Raw genomic sequence first — 17,941 nt, 5'->3', positions numbered from 1 at the left:
GTGCCTTTGTTTCAACTCTGACTTCTATTCCAGCTCAGGTCTTGGGAAAGAACATGTCAGCTAATGGCTGGTCCTGGCCCAAGGCTGACTCTTTCCTCCCCTTCCTGGGTGCGGGCTGGGAACTCCAAGAGGCTTGGTTGGGATACCAAGAAAGGCATGTTGGCATTTTAGAATGTTGGTAATTTGCAAACTGCATAAAATCTGTGTATGTGTTAAAGAATCCTGGAACCGCTGATTTCCACAGCCCTGGGCATTGCTGTGGGCATCCAGAGGACCCCCGGTACTGAGAAAGAATGGGCAGCAAGGATGGGTGGCCTCTGACTCCCACTGCCCCCCAACCCCCCGTCACCCCGCTTGGGAGCCACAGTGGGCAGGAACTAGTCTCTGGGAAGCCTCTTCTTCAGGGTCAGAACATCTGGCAGGATCCCTAAGTTGACGTTCCAAGGACTGAAATTTCCTCTTGTTTTTGCCCAGAAACGTCTGGCTTGGTCTGCCCTCGCTCTGTCCTCCCCGCCCCCGCCCCCCTGCCCTCGCCTACCAGCCTGCCTTTCTGTCTTTAGCATTAGAACATTCTAGTCAGAGCTGGGCTCTGTGGTGTGGGGCAGCCAGCAGGAGATAGGATCTGGAGGACTGAGGACACTGCCTGGCCATGGCTTCTCTCGAGGCGTTGACCCTGACTCCCGAGGGCTGGGGATACACCTGCCCCCAGGGCCCGAGAAGGGAGAGAGAAGAGCTCTGAGAGCCTCCTGTGGGCTTCACTCTCCTCTCCTTCCTGGGTCCTCACTGCCTGTTCCTCCCTTCTAGATTGATCCAAAGCCAGGCTGAGGTTTTGAGATAGGGAGCCCAGGAAGGGGGAAGTGGGAGGCAGGACAAGGGATGGGTGGGTGTGGGAAAGAGGGGCACAGCGTGGCCCACACTCACCTCCATGGCCCTAAGGAAGCACCTTCAGTGCCTCAGATAATCAAAGGCTGCCCCCCACCCCTCAGTTTGGACCTGGGTTGCCTGGATGGGCGTAGGAGGGTGGGAGACAGGCAAGGGAAGGACCAGGAGACACCTCGGTGTCTAGAAGGCCTGAGTGCAGGTGCCAATGGAGGTCAGACAAGCAGGTTACCCAAAGCCAACAGGGTCAGCAGTGGCCACAGGGGCTGCCCCTGTAAACCCAGCATCCTGCCAACGGCCCCCAGGAGCTAGAAGTCAAGGCCATCTCCTCCTAGAAGAGAAGCATCTATGGAATGGGCAGTGGCACAGGGCCTGGGCTGGGAACTGTAGGGGGATGATGGCCACAGATGAATGAGGACTGAGCTGCCCCTGCCCTGAGTGGCTCAGGCTTGAGGGCTGGCTCTGATGGGCACAGGCCCACACAGGCATCTCCTGGAGGGTTGGGAAGCTGGAGCAGGGCTGCAGGTGCTCTGGGAGCACAAATGCGACAGCCGTGCTGACCCAGGGCATCCCAGGAAGGCAGCAGAGTGGAGGTGCAGCTGCACTGGGGTTCACAGGGGAGCTAAGTCCATGGGCAGAGGGAATGGTGGGCACAGAGCTAGCAAGCAGCTCGAGAAGCCCAGAGCCTGACTCTTTTGGGCTTGGTGAGAGAGACCCCTCTCCCTCACCTCTGGCCCTATGTTCTGCCCTCCAAGCACAGGTCTCACTGAATCTGCTCAGGGCTGAGGCAGGGCGGGCATGGGGAGAGTGGAGGTCCTTCACAGATGAGGGCCTGGGTACCAGGAAAGGCATGGGCCAGCCTACAGGTTCTGAGGAGGGAGGCTTCGGGGAACCCAGAGAGCCTGCTGATCAGGTGGGAAAAGCCCCAGATACAGCCAGGTCCCTGCCCTGCGTGCAGCCCTCAGAAAGGCCACTTCCTGCAGGCCTGGGATAGAGGCGGGCCAGCGGAAGTGACTGCTTTGCTCTGTGAGCGTGGCCTGAGAGACCCTAGGTTCTGGCTGAGAACTGGGTCAACCTCCCACTCACTCCCACCCTGCCCAGCGGCTGAAGCCAAGAGAGGCCCTGGCCTCCCCTGCAGCCTCTTTCTGTCCGTGTCCCAGGGAACAGGTTAGGGCAGGAGAAAGACCAGGCTGCCAGAAATCCTCTGATGCCAACCTGGATGACACCCCCAGTGGCGCCACTGGGCCTCTACAAACAGGTGTGATGACAGCTTTCCAGAAAGTTCTGCCTGGGTAGGGGTGGGTGAGCACTTCCTGCCCTGCCTGAGAGGTCAACAGTCAGTGTCTTGGAGGAGGGGCTAGTCCTCAACCCTCCAGAAAGAGGCCAAGGTTCTCACCCAGAGCTTGACTGGAGGCTCCAGGAGTGAGACCCAATTCCCATTTCCTTGTCATCCCCTCTGCCCAACGCCCTAGCCCATTTCTTACTTGATTCATTTATTCAACCAACAAATGTTTAATGCCAGGGACGAGGGTATGGTTAACAAAAAGACCCAGACTCCTAGACCTCATGGGGACTACCACCCTCTCTAATAAAGTCCTGCCCTTCTCTGAGGTTCAACCAAACACCACCTCCTCCAGGAAGCCCTCCATGACCACACAGCTGTCCTGGGACAGTAGGATAGCTTTGTGTGATTGGGTCTGCTTCCCTGGAACCAGTGCACAGGTGGGTCTCAATAAGTGGCAGCCACAGCTCCCATCAGCACCAGTACCCACCATCATCATCATCAACGAGAGATAATATTCCTTGGGTCCTGTCAATCCCTTGCCTGCCTGTGGCAGAGAGCACCCAAATGTTATCAGCACACATGCAGTGGGTCCTATTCAAGAAAACTCAGCTCTAAAAATCCCAACAGCCAAAACTTACAGGTAGAGGCCACGGGCTCACTCCCTGAGGAGGCCTCCCCTAATAGCTGAGTACTGCAGGAACATGGCACCCCTGCCTAGGGTGTCAGTCCCAAAATAGCCTGAGGTCACCACTGCAAGTTCACTTTCCACCTGGAGCGACTTCCATCTGGGCTGCTTCCAGCAAGGGCGCTCCAGGAAACACTAAGGTGGTGGGGGCTCCATGCCCTCTCAAATGCATGGGCCTGGCCCTCAGACCCTCGTCCAGCTTGCGTCTCTGAGGAGGAGGGGCAAGGCAGGCCCTCCCAGGGCTCAAAGCAACGTTAGCATCCTTAGCTGCTGGCAAGGACACGGAGTCCATGCCCAGCTGAGGGGAAAGATTCCTGGGTGATGAACTGGAGCACTTGGCTGGCAGGACAGTTGGCTCTTGTGCCCTTGCCAGGCCTGCAAGTGAAGCCCCAGGAGAGAGTGTGAAGGCCTGGATGAGGCCCAGCAGACCCAGCCCTGCAGCCAGACCTAAGGCATCATCCTGGGGAGAGAACATCCACGAGCAGCAGACACTGATTCGGCCTGAGAGCTCCTGACCTCTTCCTCCACTGTTGGCCAAGGGCAAGGGTCAGCTGTGTGACCCCGACTGAAGGCAGCTCGAGTCCTGGATGACACCTGCTGCTGGGGAGATGGGTGAGGAAGGCTCAGACCCCTGTGGCCTGGCTCGCAGCTGCTGCTGCTGCTGCTAAGTCACTTCAGTCGTGTCTGACTCTGTGCGACCCCATAGACGGCAGCCCACCAGGCTTCCCCGTCCCTGGGATTCTCCAGGCAAGAACACTGGAGTGGGTTGCCATTTCCGTCTCCAATGCATGAAAGTGAAAAGTGAAAGTGAAGTCGTTCAGTCATGTCCGACTCTTAGTGACCCCATGGACTGCAGCCCACCAGGCTCCTCCGTCCATGGGATTTTCCAGGCAAGAGTACTGCAGCCCCTTCTAAGAACAGTGGTGGGGGATGGGAGGTGACAGATGGGGTGTGAAGCAGGGTGGAGCCAGGACCTGGCCTGGCCCTTGACCCAAGTCAGGCTGATGAGGTTGTCTCTGAAGGGAAACAAAACCGAAAGGAGTCAGAGATGGGGTCTCCCAAGGTGGTGCCTTCCCTACCTGGAGCCACGTCTTCCCTTTCCGGAGGTCCTGACTCCTCAGGCACGTTCCACTCCGTGCTTCAGTGGCTGCAGCCGATCGCTGCTCCACCTCACGTGTTGACCCAGGGCAAGCGTTCTGCCCAGGGCTTTTACTTTGCTTCCAAGGGTACCATCTGTTATCATCAAAGCATCTTGCAGAACAGGGCATGGGCCAGCCCTTTGGGATAAGTTGAGGGCAGCCAAGGCATGCCTTCTGCCATCTACTGTGGTAGGCAGATGTGGCCTTAGAGAAGCCAAGGCCACCCCTTGGGGACCTCAGGGGGAGCAGGAGGCTTCCTGGCCACTCTCCCAACTCAGTCATCTGTACGTAGGCACCAGGGCAAGCTCCTGAAAGCAAAGAGAGACCTGCCACCCTGCTGAAGGCTCCCGCAGCTTCCAGTGCATCACCACCCCCCACCCCCACCCCCGGCTTCAGTCTGGCCAAGCTGCTCCAGAACACACAGGCTCCTCCCCTCCTCACGGCCTCTGCGCTTGCTGTTCCCCCCAGTGGAGTCTGGAATGCCACCCTGGCCCCCTGGCCTCAGTCACTCATCTCGCCATTCGGGTGAGGGGTGAGCTCACCCCTGCGATTACTGCCCTCCTCCCGCATGCTGCTTGCCCCAGTCCATGCCCCACTCACAGCTCACACCAGAACCAATACCACCTGCTTCTGGACCTCTCGGTCTCCCCTGCCAGGCTGCACGTTCCTTGAGAGCTGAGAACTTGAGCCTTTCACTCAGGCTGTCTCCAGTCCCTGGTACAGCATATGGCCATGAGTGAGTCTGCGTGAATGAAGGGCCTCTAAAGGCTATTACTGGCCACCCGAGCCCTTGACTCCTTCCAGGACCTAACACCTCAGGGCTCAGGGAAGCCACAGTCTGGTGGCTGGGGTCACAAGGGAAGCAGACTTGAGGGTGGAAGGCTGAGGGCCGAGCCAGCCCCTGCCCAGCTTGGTGAATAGGGCACGGCCTCACCTGCCCCAGTGCCCTGTGCCCCTCTGGCAGGCAGCTATGAGAAGGCCGCTGGCACCTTGAATCAGCTGGGAAATCCTCTCCTGTCCAAAGGAACGCTGTCCTGGTGCTTCTATTCCCTGTTTACCAGGCAAGAGAGGTTCTCAGGGAGTGGGGCAGTGCCCAAGAGACTGGTGGCCAGATCTGGGCACTCCCTGCCTGGGCACCGACTCTGGGTGAAGGGACAGAACTGCCTGGCCAGGCCTTCCAAGCTGATCCAGCTTTAGTAAGTTGCCCTGCACCCTGAACCTGCCCTGAGCCCTCTGTCCAGGCAGAACTGCCTGAACCAGTTTGTGAGGCTCAGGGAGGCCAAGGGCTTGTAAATTCTTGGAAGCATGTCTGACCCTTCCTACCCGGTCCCTCTGCCCTGCGGGTCAGACCATAGGCAGGCCCTGGGTGCTTCACACTTTGCCTTTCTCACTCTCCCTCATGGCAGTGGCTCCACTCAAGAGCCGGCTGGAGTGTTGCCACCCCTGGCAGCGGGCCTGGCCTGCTGAATCAGAGCTAGCACTCGAAGGAGATCTTCAGGGTTCTGTCTGCAAGTGAATGACTGAGAACTGGGCCGGGAGGACAACTGCTCACCCAGGGACTGGAGCCGACGGTGGGGTTTCAGGCACTGCACCGTGTGGGCTGGGGGAGCTTTCCTGGCCCCAAAGTCACCACTTCTAGCTGACAGTGACCCCCTCTCTGCCACAGTGGCTAAGGCCAGCCAGGCTATGGGGGGAGGGGCTGGTACAGGAGACTGTCTTGAAGGACCACAATTCCATGGCTGGGTGCGGGCCAGGCATCAGGAGGCTGCCATTCAAGCTCTAGCCCCAACACACATTTGCTGAGCAAGGCAGCTTGCTGCACTTGGGATTTCCCCACTCGATGGCACCATACCCAGGGGCGGGCCTGGGCAGGAGACCACATGTGAGAGCTTTAAACCTGGAAGGCTCATACATAGCTGGCTCCTTTTCCTTACTTGCTGCCTGTTTAGATAACTCACACCAGGTGAACAGGGCTGCAGGTGCTAGGCCATAGTCACAATGCCTGGATGGCCAGGGCTCCATTCCTGGGAACCAGCCATGGTGAGGTGCGAACATCTGAGCCCACTGGAACTGCCAGCATTCTCAGGAATGCCCAGCGTGGTGGACAGTTGTTGAACTGGCCCCCTAGCATGGTTTCATTCCTTGATCACAGAGTTGCGTCTGAAGTTAAGAATACTCCTGGACTTTTCAACCACATGAGTGAATAAACTTTCTTTTTATTATTAAGTATTATGGATAGGGTTTCTGTCACTTGCAATAAGAGTCCTAACAGAAAACACTGCTTTCCCCAGCAGAGGGAGGGAGAAAGACAGGACTGAGAGGCATCAGATACCTAGAGAGAGCTCAGACTGGACCAGAGGCCTGGGCAGGCCGCCCTGGACCATGGAGAGCTCAGACTACAGTCCCTGGGGCTGGCGGGCACCCACAGCATGGCAGTCTCCTGCCTTGCTCTGGGTGAGCTCACAAGCCTGGCCTGACAAGGCCCAGCCAGACAGGTGGGCATCAGCAGAGTGGGTGGGTAGGTGCTGGTTTCCTGAAAGCCTCTCTGGACCCACAGTCTTCCCTGCAAGGGGGCAGGGCCAGGTGTGGTGGTTGAAGGCCTCAGAAAACAGGAACCTCACTCCAGTCCTACCTTCTCTCTTGTCCCTAAAGGTGCCTGGGATCGTCTAATTCTGGAGCTACAGCTCAAAGGGCTGAGAAAGGACATTTGTTCCCAAGAGGCCTAGGTATTTGGGGCTTGCTAAATGAAAAGGTAATTACCTTAAGTGGAACTAGAAGGATGCCAATATCCAAAAAGAGGCACTGGGGGTTCGGAGAAAAGGAGCCACTTCTGCCGTGCCCACTACCCATGGGGTAGGGTCCCCTGGGGTAGGGAGGGCCCTTCGGGGGTCTGGGCAGCTTGGGGAACTCTGCCCTCTCAGGGGTCTGGGTAGAGGCATCTGCTTGGACCGAAGTGACCAGGGAAGCCCTCCCTCATGGCTGCAGACCTGGGGTCAGCTGTGGAAGGATGACCAGGACACGCCCGAGGCATAGAACTCCACGTGGCTGGGCCAGTCCCCATCCCCACTGCCCTCCCTGTCCTCGTCTGAGTCATCATCGTCTCCACTGGATGCCCCGCAGACGGCCCCCGCCAGGTGGGCCGACGGCCCGGGGGACCCGAGGCCCTGCTCCTCCACGTCCTCCTTCCGCTTCTGGGCGGCCAGCTCGCGGAAGCAGAGGCTGCAGACGCGCAGGGGCTTGGACGAGAGGCGCGGCAGGAGGAAGCGCTCGCGGGAGCACTCGGCGCAGACCACGAAGCCGCATTTGCGGCAGTGGTGCCGCCGAGTGAGCGCCGAGAAGCGCGTCTGCGTGCAGCGCATGCAGATGTCCGTGGCCTTGTCGGGGATCCAGGGCGCCGCGTGCTCCGTGCTGGGCTGCAGGCCCGTGGCCAGCAGCTGCCGCCGCACGCACTCCTCAATGTGGCTGATCCACTCCTGGCGTTCCGTTGCGGAGGCAGCCGACACCACGAAGGACTTCTTGGCCGTCTTTATCATCCAGCGGTTCTTGGCCTGCAGAGTCTCCGGCAGCGTCTCCAGTGTCACCTCCTCCAGCGGAATGATGTGCTGGCTGCGGTACTTGCGCTTGTTCAGTACGATGCTGCCGTACACCAGGATGTCGTTGAAGAGGAAGAAGATGCGCGGTTTGGCCTTCTTGCGGCACTCCTTGGTCAGTACGCCCTCACCCAGCAGCACTCGGCCCGGCAGGGCCAGTGGCTGCCCCGATGCCCCGAAGCAGCTCTCGACAGCTGCGATGCGCTGGCTGTTGATCTCCGTGTTTGCCAGGTGGTCCACCATCTTGGGCCACTCGGCTGTGGGAGGAGCGGCAGAGGAGGTGTCAGCTTGCTCTGACATAGCTTGGGGTCAAGACCACCCCCAACCCCCAGTTCCCCAACCCATAGGTCAGACAACCCACTAATTACCCCCTATGCAACCCAGGAGGCCCAGATGTGCCACTCAACCAAGGAAACTGGCTGCTCCAGAGCCACCCCTTAGACATGGAGTTCCTGGGAGGTGAGGGGTGTGTGGAAGCCAGTCCAGGATGGGAAAGCAGTAATAAAGATGTGTGACTGAGTGAGGGCGGAGGGGCGGAGGCTCAACCCTTGGGGAGCCTTGGAAGACAGGGTAGAACAAGCCTCAACACCATCCACCGCCCAAGGGACAAGGGCACCGAGCGCCAACTCCCATCAGGGGCTCACGGGAGCACTAAGTACCCAGTGCTTTGGGCCTGTCTCAGGCAGAAGGAGGAGCCTGTACCAGCTGGGGAATGCCAGACAATGGAATGCTGCAAACCCAAAGGTCACTGTCTCCCCTATCTACCAAGCCAAAGCATCACAGACCCTGCAACCCACTCACTCAGCCTGTGGACCCATTCACGAGCCACTCAGGAGGCAACTACTGTGTGCTTAGCACCGTTCCAGCACTGGGGATGCAGTGAATAAGAGAAGGCTCCTGTTCTGATAAACACCACCAACACCAGCATCCCAGGCACCACTGCAGAGTGCTTCCATGTCAATCATGACTGTCTCAACTTGTCCTCACACCAATCCTAGCTCTTAGAATTACCGTTGACAGAAGGAAACCGAGACTTTGTTAGAAATCAGGCAGCCCAGAGCCTGCACCGCTGGAGACCACACTGCCCAGAGCCCTCCTGCAAGGAGCAAGAGGCCTCTATCCTCCTCTGCCAAGCACTCCACGTGGTAGCCCCAGATCTCACCTGGGCCTCCTCTGCTCTGTCCCTTTGACTCACCAGACTCACAGCGTTGAAGACACCCAAACACTGCTGACCCAGGTCAAGCCTGTAGTCCCAGCTCTCCCCTGAGCTGCCCCCGTGACCTCCCACCAGCTCCTCTTCTTTTCAGAAATAAACCACCATTCACCTAGTTGTGGAAGCCCGAAATCTAGGACTCATCCTTGAATCTCCTCTTTCCTGTACTCCCATCATTCAACCAATGAGCAAGCTCCATCATTTTTCTCGCTCACACTTGGTCCTAGTTGCCCCACTTCTCACCACACACCTCCAGCAAGGCTATCTCCCTTTCTGAAAGAGTCTCTCTGACAATCCCAACTCAGGCAACATCTCCCGCAACCCAGGAAAAGGTTGGCAGATCATGGCCTGAGGGTCAAATCTGGCCCACAGCCTGGTTTTGTGAATAAAGCTTTATTGGAACAGAGCCATGTCATTCATTTACAGTGGTCTGTGCTGCTTTCCTGCTGCAACAACAGAACTGAGAGCTGTGATAGAGACCACATGGTCATAGAACCTAAAATTTACTGTCTTTACAGAGAAAGTTTGCCAACCCCTTCTGTAGGATGTTACCCTATTTTGCTTTCTCTTCACAGAATTTATCAGGACCTGATATTTTCTTGTCTATCCATCATTTGCTTGCATGCTTCCTATTTCCCTCACCCACTTCTAAATTCCATCAGAACAGGATTCTTTTCTTATTCACTGTATCCCCAATACCTGGAACAGTGCTAAGCACACAGTAGGTGCTTCCTGAGCGGCTAGTGAATGAATGAACCAAAGTTCTCTCAGGCCCACTGTGGGACGAATGAGCCACCGCCTCCTGTCTCTGAAGAGGAAGCAGAAGAGAGCAGACCCCACAGCCGCCGCCACCGCCGCCACCACCACGTGCATACAAGCAGAGAGCACGCCCCTGACCAAACCGATCACACTCACAGAGTTTCTAGGTCACCACACTGCAGTTCCGTAAGTCTGGCCACCTGTGGGAGGCTGAAGTGGGGCCAGTGCGGGGGCTGGCTGCATTACACAACAGGGGTGCTCAGCCCCGCGGTGCGTATCGCTTGCTGCTGTCAGACCACAAGCTGTCCTGAGAAGTGCTGTCCACACCACCTGATGTAAGAACCACTATTTTTAGGCTGCTGAACTGGGCTGCATGTTGCAAACCCAGCTGATTATCAGTGACAGCCCTGGGCCATTCTATAAGGACCAGTCACCACGTCCCTGTTGTGGACAGTCTGGCAACATTCCAGAGGCCACCCCCAGGACCCCTGGGACAGGCTAGATGAGGGTTCCGTTGGAGAAGCTCAGAGCAGAGCAGAGGGAGAGGCACCAACAGCAGTGACTTTGGGACCCGTGGCAGCGACAACAGAGATTCTTGGCAGAGGGGAAAGGGCAGAACAAAGGGTGAGCTGGGTGCATTCACACAATGGGCTACTGTCAGCACCCAGTCCACGTGGGTCAACATGGAGCGACAATAGACACCAAATGCTGAGTGGAAAAAGCACCCTGCAGAACGATCTGACCCTGTGTATGCAGAAATTATGCATTTAAGAAGTGTTCACAAACTATATCTGTAAATAAAAGCGGACAGGATGGAGCCTTGCACCCATGAGGATGGCTGCTACCAAAAAAAAAAACAAAAACAGGAAATAAGTGTTGGCAGGGGAATGTGGAAAAGTTAGAACCTTTCATGCACTGTGGGTGGGAATGTAAATTGGTGCAGTCACTGGGGAAAAAAGTATGGAGGCCCCTCTAAAAATTAAAAATAGAACTACCATATGATTCAGCAATCCACTTCTGATTATTTATCCAAAGAATTGAAAGCAGGATCTCCAAATGGCATTTGCACACCCATGATCATAGCAGCATTATTCACAACAGTCAAGCAGTGGAAGCAACCCAAGGGTCCCTTGATGGATGAATGGATAAACAAAATGTGGTATGGACACGCAATGGAATATTATTCAGCCTTAAAAAGAAATCCCGTCACTTGCTACAATATGGATGGATCTTGAAGACATTATGCCAACTAAAATAAGCTAGTCACAAAAAGACAAATACCGCATGATTCCACTAATATGATATATCTATAGTAGTCAAATTCATAGAAACAGAAAGTAGCAAGGTGGTTACCGGGGCCAGGGGTGGAGAAGGAGGAAGAGCAGGGGAGGAGGGGTGAGAGGGAGAGGAGAGTTGTTATTTAATGCGTTTAGAGTTTCAGTTTTGCAAGATGGAAAGAATTCTGGAGATATTTCACACCAATAGGAATATACGTAATACTCCTGAACTGTAAGCTTAAAAATGGTTAAGATGGTTTACAAAAAGAGATGGACACAAAGCAAGATCAGGAGAAAAATGGCCTGGGGGAGGACATCTGAATATCATTAGGCATGTTGGATCAAAGATTTCAGCTTTATCTACAATATTTTATTTCTTTCATTAAAAAAAAAAAAAGGCAGCAGCATATGTGATAAAGTCCCAGTAGCAATCAATTCTGGGAAGTGGGAACATGAGCTTTTTCTTTCTCTCTTTCTAAATATAAGGTCTTCAAAAAGAAAAGAATTACAGTATAATGTCTGGGTCAACAGCTGTAAGCTCTACTGGCCTCGCAGTAGGTGACCTGCCTGGGCCTCCCCTGAGCACACAGCAGCAGGGCCCAGGCTGCAGGACATGCTAGGATGAACATCTCAGGATGGAACACCACTTGTTCCCTCCAAAATTCCTGGGCGTCGCCAGCTAGCAGAAGTGGGTGAAACCCCAATCTTGTAGCCACACACCGAGGCCTAACACGCAGCACCGAGGCAGATGGACTTTTTATGGAGAGAAGAGCAAGCGTCCCCCCCCTCCCCGCCACCTCCCTGCAACCCTGGCCTGGTGGGGTTGGGTGAGCTCTGGAGGCACACTTGCCCAGAATCCACCTCTGACTAGATGTTACCCAGGTGGGCAGCATGGAGGAAGTGAGGGGCAGCGCCCATGAAGGGGAGAGCTTTGGGCAGGGGAGGGCCTGTAACACTGTCTCCCTGTCCCTTGTAGGAGGCCCCAGGATGCCCCACGCTGCTGGGTCCCTCGTCAGTGGTTTACAGACCCCCTCCAGGCCCTGGTAGACCCCGTTCAGCTGTTGGCAGCAAAACATGGCCCAGGAAGAATGGGGAGTACCTGGTGACCATGAAAAGGGTCTGGTCTCTGAGCTGAGTCCACATACTGACGGGGTAGTGGGAAGGCTTTCGTGTCTCCTCCTCCGGGGGCCTTCAGCAAGTAGCAGCTGGGGTGAGGCCAGCAGGGGCCAGCAGACGGCATCCTCCTGGGGAGCTCCCCGACATCCGCCCACCACAGCTGCCACCACAACCAGAACTTCACTTCACACCTGGTTTAACATGGCCTGGAGATTTTTTTTCTTGGCCATGTCAACAGCTTATTTCCAACCTGCACCCCCCTGCCAGGGAAGTGTGGAGTCTTAGCCACTGGACCCCCAGGGAAAACCCCAGGAGATTTTCTTGGTAAATGTGGCAGCAACCCCACCTCCCCATCCCCCACCCCTCCCAGCAGATGAGAAATCCTCTTTTTATTTTTCTCACTAAAGAAGTGAACTGCCCTCCCTTAGGACAGGGCGGAGGGAGAGCTGAGCCTGTGCCCATTCCTTTTGTGGCTGCCTGCCTCAGGACAACCTGTGCTGACCCCTGTGTGGTACCCCAAGTGCTGACAGAAGGTGGACACTCATGAAGGGCCAGTGTCTGGGAGCAAAGAAGTAAACAGGCCAGCTCTTTCTTGCATGTTTTTGAAGTGGGGCAGGCTCCAGGGCTGGCCTTCCTGAACACCAGTGATCCCACCATCTGAATTAGGCCAACGGCTCTCTCAGTGAGTAAGCCATGCTCCAAGTGTCACTGGGTGGCCAGGGTTCTATGCCTGACAGTTGAGGTGTCACACATGATCTACACCAGAGGTAGCAAATCTACACGAGGTCCAAACCACTGCCAGCTTTTCTAAAAACAATTTATTGGAACATACCCACATGCAACAGAGATTGGCCTGCAAAACCTAGAATATTTACCATTTGGCCCTTCACAGAAAAAGTCTGCAGACCCCTGATCTATACCACCACATACTGTCAAATGCATAATGTGCCTGCTCCAGGGACGCACCTGACATGGGGCCATGTCCTGATGGAGCTAGTCTCCTCCACTTGGACACAGATTTTGAGATTCGAAGAGCTGTCTGGGGCCCCAACCTGGGAACCCTGTATAGTAGGACCTGGGAGGGGCACTCAGGTCCATCCTTCCATTAAGAGTTACAGTTGGGGACATTGCTTATCAGAGAGGGAGTTACCTGGCCAAGGTCACAGAGGGAGTCAGGGTGTTGGCCCTTTGGACTGTCCCTTGGCTTCCCCAGATTAGGGCAGGGCTGATGTATCACCTGACCCTCATTCCCTCCAGTCCCAACCCGGACCACATTGTCTTCATGCCTACCTGACTTTACCTTCTAAATATTGACTAAAGTCCTACTATGTGCCTGGCACAGCTCTACTAGGCAGGACTAGGCACCAGGTTACAGCCGGGACCTAGGGACCAGACCTTTCAGTATCAGACAGCCTGGGGCGACAGCCAGACTAGAAAGTATCAATAAATCAACAAGGTGATTTCTGATTGTGAGTGCCACAAAGAAAAGGGCTGATGTGCTGAGCAAGGCTAGGGTGAGGGTGGTGGTCAGGAAAGGCCTGGTGAGGAGGTGACCCTGCACCAGCCTGAATGTGAAGGATTTTAGCCATGCAAAGGCCTGAGGGAACAGCTCAATGACATGACTATGGAGGCAGGAGGTGTAACAAGTAAGGTTAAAGGTGCTGTAGAAGCCAGTCTTGCAGGTCCACAGGCCAAGATGAGGATCTGAGTTTTTCTCCAAGTACAGTCCAAGTGTCCTTTCCTTCCAGAGGGGCCACCCCTTAGGCTTGTCCAGTTCTATGCTTCCTGGAAAGCCCTCCTCCATAAAAAGAATAGTAATACGGAAAATAAACCAGGGGTGCCATTAACTGAGAGCTTACAGCTCACCAGACACAACGGTAAGCACACACTATTATCATGCTGATTCTTCACAAAAGCCCCACTGGGGAAGGTGCCACCTCCATCATCAAAGTCACTGCCCAAAGTCCCAGCTCCAAGACAACCATGAGCTGCTGAAGACAGAATCCGAAATCCTCAAGTTCAGAGGGCAGGGCCCCTCTCCAAATGCCTGATCTCCAACCCCCAACCCTCTCCACTCAGGTCAAGGGGTGGCCTGGGCAGGTCCATTAGCTTGGCTGAGCTGCCCAGCCCCTTCCTTCCTTGTAGTGGGCTTGGTTGCACAAGTCCCTTAGCTCAGCTGGGCTGCCTCAATTGCCCATCCTGGCAGCCCTAGGGGGCTGATGTGTGCAGGGACACAGACTGAAGTCAGAGACAACCCCAGTGGAAATTGCATGCCCAGGAACATGCCAACATTAAGTGGAAATTCACCAGCAATCATCCTCCCCTCTTCCCTGGCTTCTGACCTCCCTGGTGGTGAGATAACAATGCTGTTCAAATTCCAAACGAATATATCCCTGATCAAGTTACAAAGTGACTCAGGGCATCCACTTTCCCATCTGAAAAAGTGGCTGGATGACAACTCTCCCCTGCACAGCTCTTAAAAGTGTTCAGGGAGAGAGAAAGGGAAGGAGATTCCGGGTGATTCCAGGCTGGGAAGGAACTGCCACCTCTCTCTGGGTCAGCCTCAGTACTTCCTCTGTGAAATTGGAGATTAAGCCTGGCCTTGTTTCCTTTGACAACTCCCACCGAAAGTCACAAACTCAGATGCTTCAAGGGCCAGCGAGCACCCAGGCCACCCGGAAAGCGCTACCACCCTGCCTCTCCTCCCCGCTTCCCTGGGCCAAACTATCCCTGCCCACTGCTCCATACCCTGCAGACTGGGACCAAGAGTGGCCGCCCCCACGATGGCGTGAGTCAGGAATCCCCGAACTCTCCCCAGACAGCAGGAGCGCTGAGATCCTTGCTGCCCCGGGCCTCAACGCCCACAGGCGTCTCCAGACCGTTTCTGCTCTCACTTCTTGCATCCCCCGGGCACCCTGCCTCGACGTCGGAGACCCCCTTACCCGTTTTCACCCCTCTGTCCTTGGAGCTCCTGGCAGCCCCCGCCCAGCCTCCAGCCCCACCAGCCAGCAATAAGCGCCTTGGTCCGTGCCTTTGCTCGGGGCCAGAATCCGAGATGGCACCGGGCGCGCGACCGCCCCGCCCGAGTCCAGGGGCCACCTAGACGAGGAGCCCGGGGGAGCTGGGAGGCAGTCGGCCGAAAGCCCGCTTGCTCCGGGCGCCCCGGCCTGGCTGGTGACCCTTACCTCCGCAGCCGGGGCCCCTGGCGTCTCGCGCCCCACCAGGCAGCCGGCCAGACAGATCGCACTCGGCTGCCGCGTTCCGCTTGCCGGAGGGGGCCAACCCCCTCCGCCCAAGCCCCAGCCTTCCAACTCTCCTCGACACGCCCCCCGCCCCTGCGGCTCCGCCTATCGGAGCCTGGGCGCGAGGCGGGGGCGGAGCCTGGACGCCAACTCTCGGAGTCGGAGTTCCAGAGAAATGTGCGCGTGCCGAGCGGCCAGACTTCGGGTGCGTTTGAGTAGGTTGGCGCTTTAGGCGGTGCGGGCGTGGGGCTTCCTTGTCGCTCTCTCCCGGGACTGGCAACCCAGACTTAAGCCCCTCAGTCTCCCTTTCCGCCACCGCGCTCCACACTCCGGCCCCCAGGAGACTTCGAACTCACCGAACTGGGGCCTTTGGGCCAGGGAAGGTGTTGGGGAGGGAGGCGGTGGCATTACTGTGCCTTCCGCCGTCGCTGGTGGGACTCCCTGCTGCTGGCTGGTATAGTCCTGTCTCAGCAATTGAGAGATTGATAATCATAATATTAAAATTCTTCAGCATTTTATATTTTATACTTTAAACTTGTATAGTGGAAACTTTCAAACATACACTGAAGGAAAGAGACTAATGGACTCCATGTATCCATCACCTAGCTCCAACATTATCAACCGGTTTTGTCCTCTTTCTCCACCCTCCCCCACCCACCCCGCAACACTGAGCTGAAATGAAAGTCCAAGCGTCAGAGTCATCACTCCTGGAGGGTTCTCTTAACCTCCTTCTGGCCTCCTCTCAACACTTTATTTCACACTAGCTTCTTCTTCCTGTTCCTCAAAACCCCAAGGTTGTTCTCACCTCTGGGCCTTTGCACTTCCCTTTTGCCGCCAGATCTTCTCATGGCTGCATTTTTGGGATTGAGATCCAACTCAAACTGTCACCTCCTCAGAGGCTTCCCTGATCTCTGAGGTCACCCTCATCTGCCTCACTCCCATTTTGTTATTTTGTAAACCACATCTCTCAACCTGAAGTCATCCAATTAGATCGCTTGTTTACATGTTCATGGCTTGTCTGCCCCACCTAGATTGTGAGCCCTGTGGGCTCGACTGTACCCATCTTGTTCATTCCTCCCTTTCTCCAGTGCTGAGAGTGGAGTTCAGCCTTTAGTAAATGTCTGTGGCACGGATGAGTTTGCCTTGCCAAATAGGGCAGAGCCCAGTAACTGAGAAGAGGGGCTGGCTCAGGCCAGGGCAGTGCACGCTGGGCCAGGACCAACGCAGGAGGAAGCACCTGGGTCCAGACCTCAGACTCTGCCCAGGGCTGGGGCCTGGAGGGCTGGTGCTGGGAGGCATGAGCTGAGTAGGAGGGTGACCTGCTCTCCTGGGTGGTGTGGGCAGAGGCTGTGAGGTGGGGCCCAGTGCTGGGGATCTGCCTTTCCCAGCCAGAGTGGAGTGGGGCCAGGACATGGGCACATTCCCACAGGGGAAGGGGTTGGAGTAAGGGAGGAGAGAACAGGGAGAGGCTAAGAGAAAGAGGAGGAGTGGAGGCGATGAATGGGCAAGTAAGAGGGCCACCACCTGTGACCTTGGAGAGTCCACGTACCCCACCGCAGCATCCCCAACTCCACCACCTTCCCAGCTATTACCCTCACCCAACTGAAGCCACAGCCTCACAAAAGTATGTAAACACTTATAAAATGTATTGCCAGCACTTCATCTTGAGAGATTACACAGAAATATCAGGATTTTCAGCTCCTCTTAAATCAGGACTTGAAAGAGCTGGTCCCCTCTCTCCACTCAGGGCTGCCCCCTTTAAATGGGGCACGTGTTCTCCCACTCACCTCTGTCCCCACCATTCTCCATGGCTTCCCTCTCACCCCACTTTACCCGCTTATGTACCTGCAATTGAATAACATTTGAGTTTATGACTTCTGGTGGTAAAGTTAAGCCTCTGCACCGGACAGAGGAGGGAGAGACAAGGCCCCAAGATCCCAGAAACTGAGTGAGAACCAGGAAGGTCATTTGGGACATTGAGACACTAGGAAAGGCCATGCCAAGTGTACACATGCTTGTCACCCAGGGGGCAGGGATGGGGGGACCTGGAGGTTGGTTTTCAAGGCCATGTTGGTGACTTCCTCAGTGCTAGATCTACCACCTCCCTAACTGGGGGGAGCTTCTCCAGGAAGGTGGGCCCTGCCTAGGGTGGGGTGGCTGTAGGAATGGAGCTGGAAAGCCCTGTGAACAGGTCTCTGGCATCTGACTGTGTGCTTGGCACAGAGCAAGTGTCCAGGAAAGAGAGGCCCTTACATGATTCTGGAAAACCAGAGATAATATGCACAGCTGTTGGTTCTGGAGTCAGGAGAGCCCAATTAGCCTTTCTCACTGCTGGTCCAGGGCCCCTTCTTTCCAGTGCTGACATTCTACAGAACTGGGGGGAAACCCCAGGAGGCAGCATGGACTCCGATCCTCTGGCTGTCTACTGCTTCTCACCAGGGACGGGCTGTGGGTGGAGAAGACCGGGTGGAGGGCCGACTCCTCTAAATAAGAGGAAAAACTCGTGACTCAGGGAAAGGCAGAGGCTGAGTCAGCCAAGCCACAAGATGTGGAAAAAATGAAGTCCGCCTGAAGCTTTTTCCTGCACCTCGGGTAAGAAGCCCTTTCTCAGGGAAGGCTGGCTTCCAGACTTCAGGAACTAGGCTTTCAGGAGAGCACCAGGCTCAGTTTAGGGGTTCTAGTAATCACTTATGTGGAAAATGCCAGGAATTTTTTTATTGGAGCAGTTCTTAAGTTCTGTGTAAGTGTCAAGCAGG

At 55.7% G+C, this 17,941-nt stretch overlaps 1 protein-coding gene and 1 non-coding gene across 4 annotated transcripts; both read right to left on the bottom strand.

Moving 5' to 3' along the window:
- Positions 1-6,184: 6,184 nt before the first annotated feature.
- On the bottom strand, positions 6,185-15,228 carry PLEKHF1 (pleckstrin homology and FYVE domain containing 1). 3 transcript variants are annotated; one of them, XM_015475779.3, is made up of 2 exons: positions 14,886-15,228; positions 6,185-7,835 (listed from the first exon to the last, which is right to left on the bottom strand). In XM_015475779.3, the coding sequence occupies exon 2, from the start codon at positions 7,819-7,821 to the stop codon at positions 6,982-6,984; it is 840 nt and encodes a 279-aa protein (XP_015331265.1). In that variant the 5' UTR covers positions 7,822-7,835; positions 14,886-15,228; the 3' UTR covers positions 6,185-6,981. The 3 variants fall into 3 exon arrangements, with proteins under 3 accessions (XP_015331265.1, NP_001075937.1, XP_010812875.1); NM_001082468.1 differs by having other exon boundaries at positions 15,129-15,214; XM_010814573.4 differs by lacking the exon at positions 14,886-15,228 and adding an exon at positions 9,707-12,289.
- Positions 7,250-7,332, bottom strand: MIR2901 (microRNA mir-2901). Its single transcript, NR_036368.1, has one exon. It is a non-coding gene; the product is annotated as a microRNA mir-2901 (primary transcript).
- Positions 15,229-17,941: the final 2,713 nt, after the last annotated feature.

The sequence above is a fragment of the Bos taurus genome, chromosome 18 (assembly GCF_002263795.3).
Source record: "Bos taurus isolate L1 Dominette 01449 registration number 42190680 breed Hereford chromosome 18, ARS-UCD2.0, whole genome shotgun sequence".
NCBI lineage: Eukaryota > Metazoa > Chordata > Mammalia > Artiodactyla > Bovidae > Bos > Bos taurus.
This window is presented reverse-complemented; position numbering and strand designations above follow the sequence as displayed.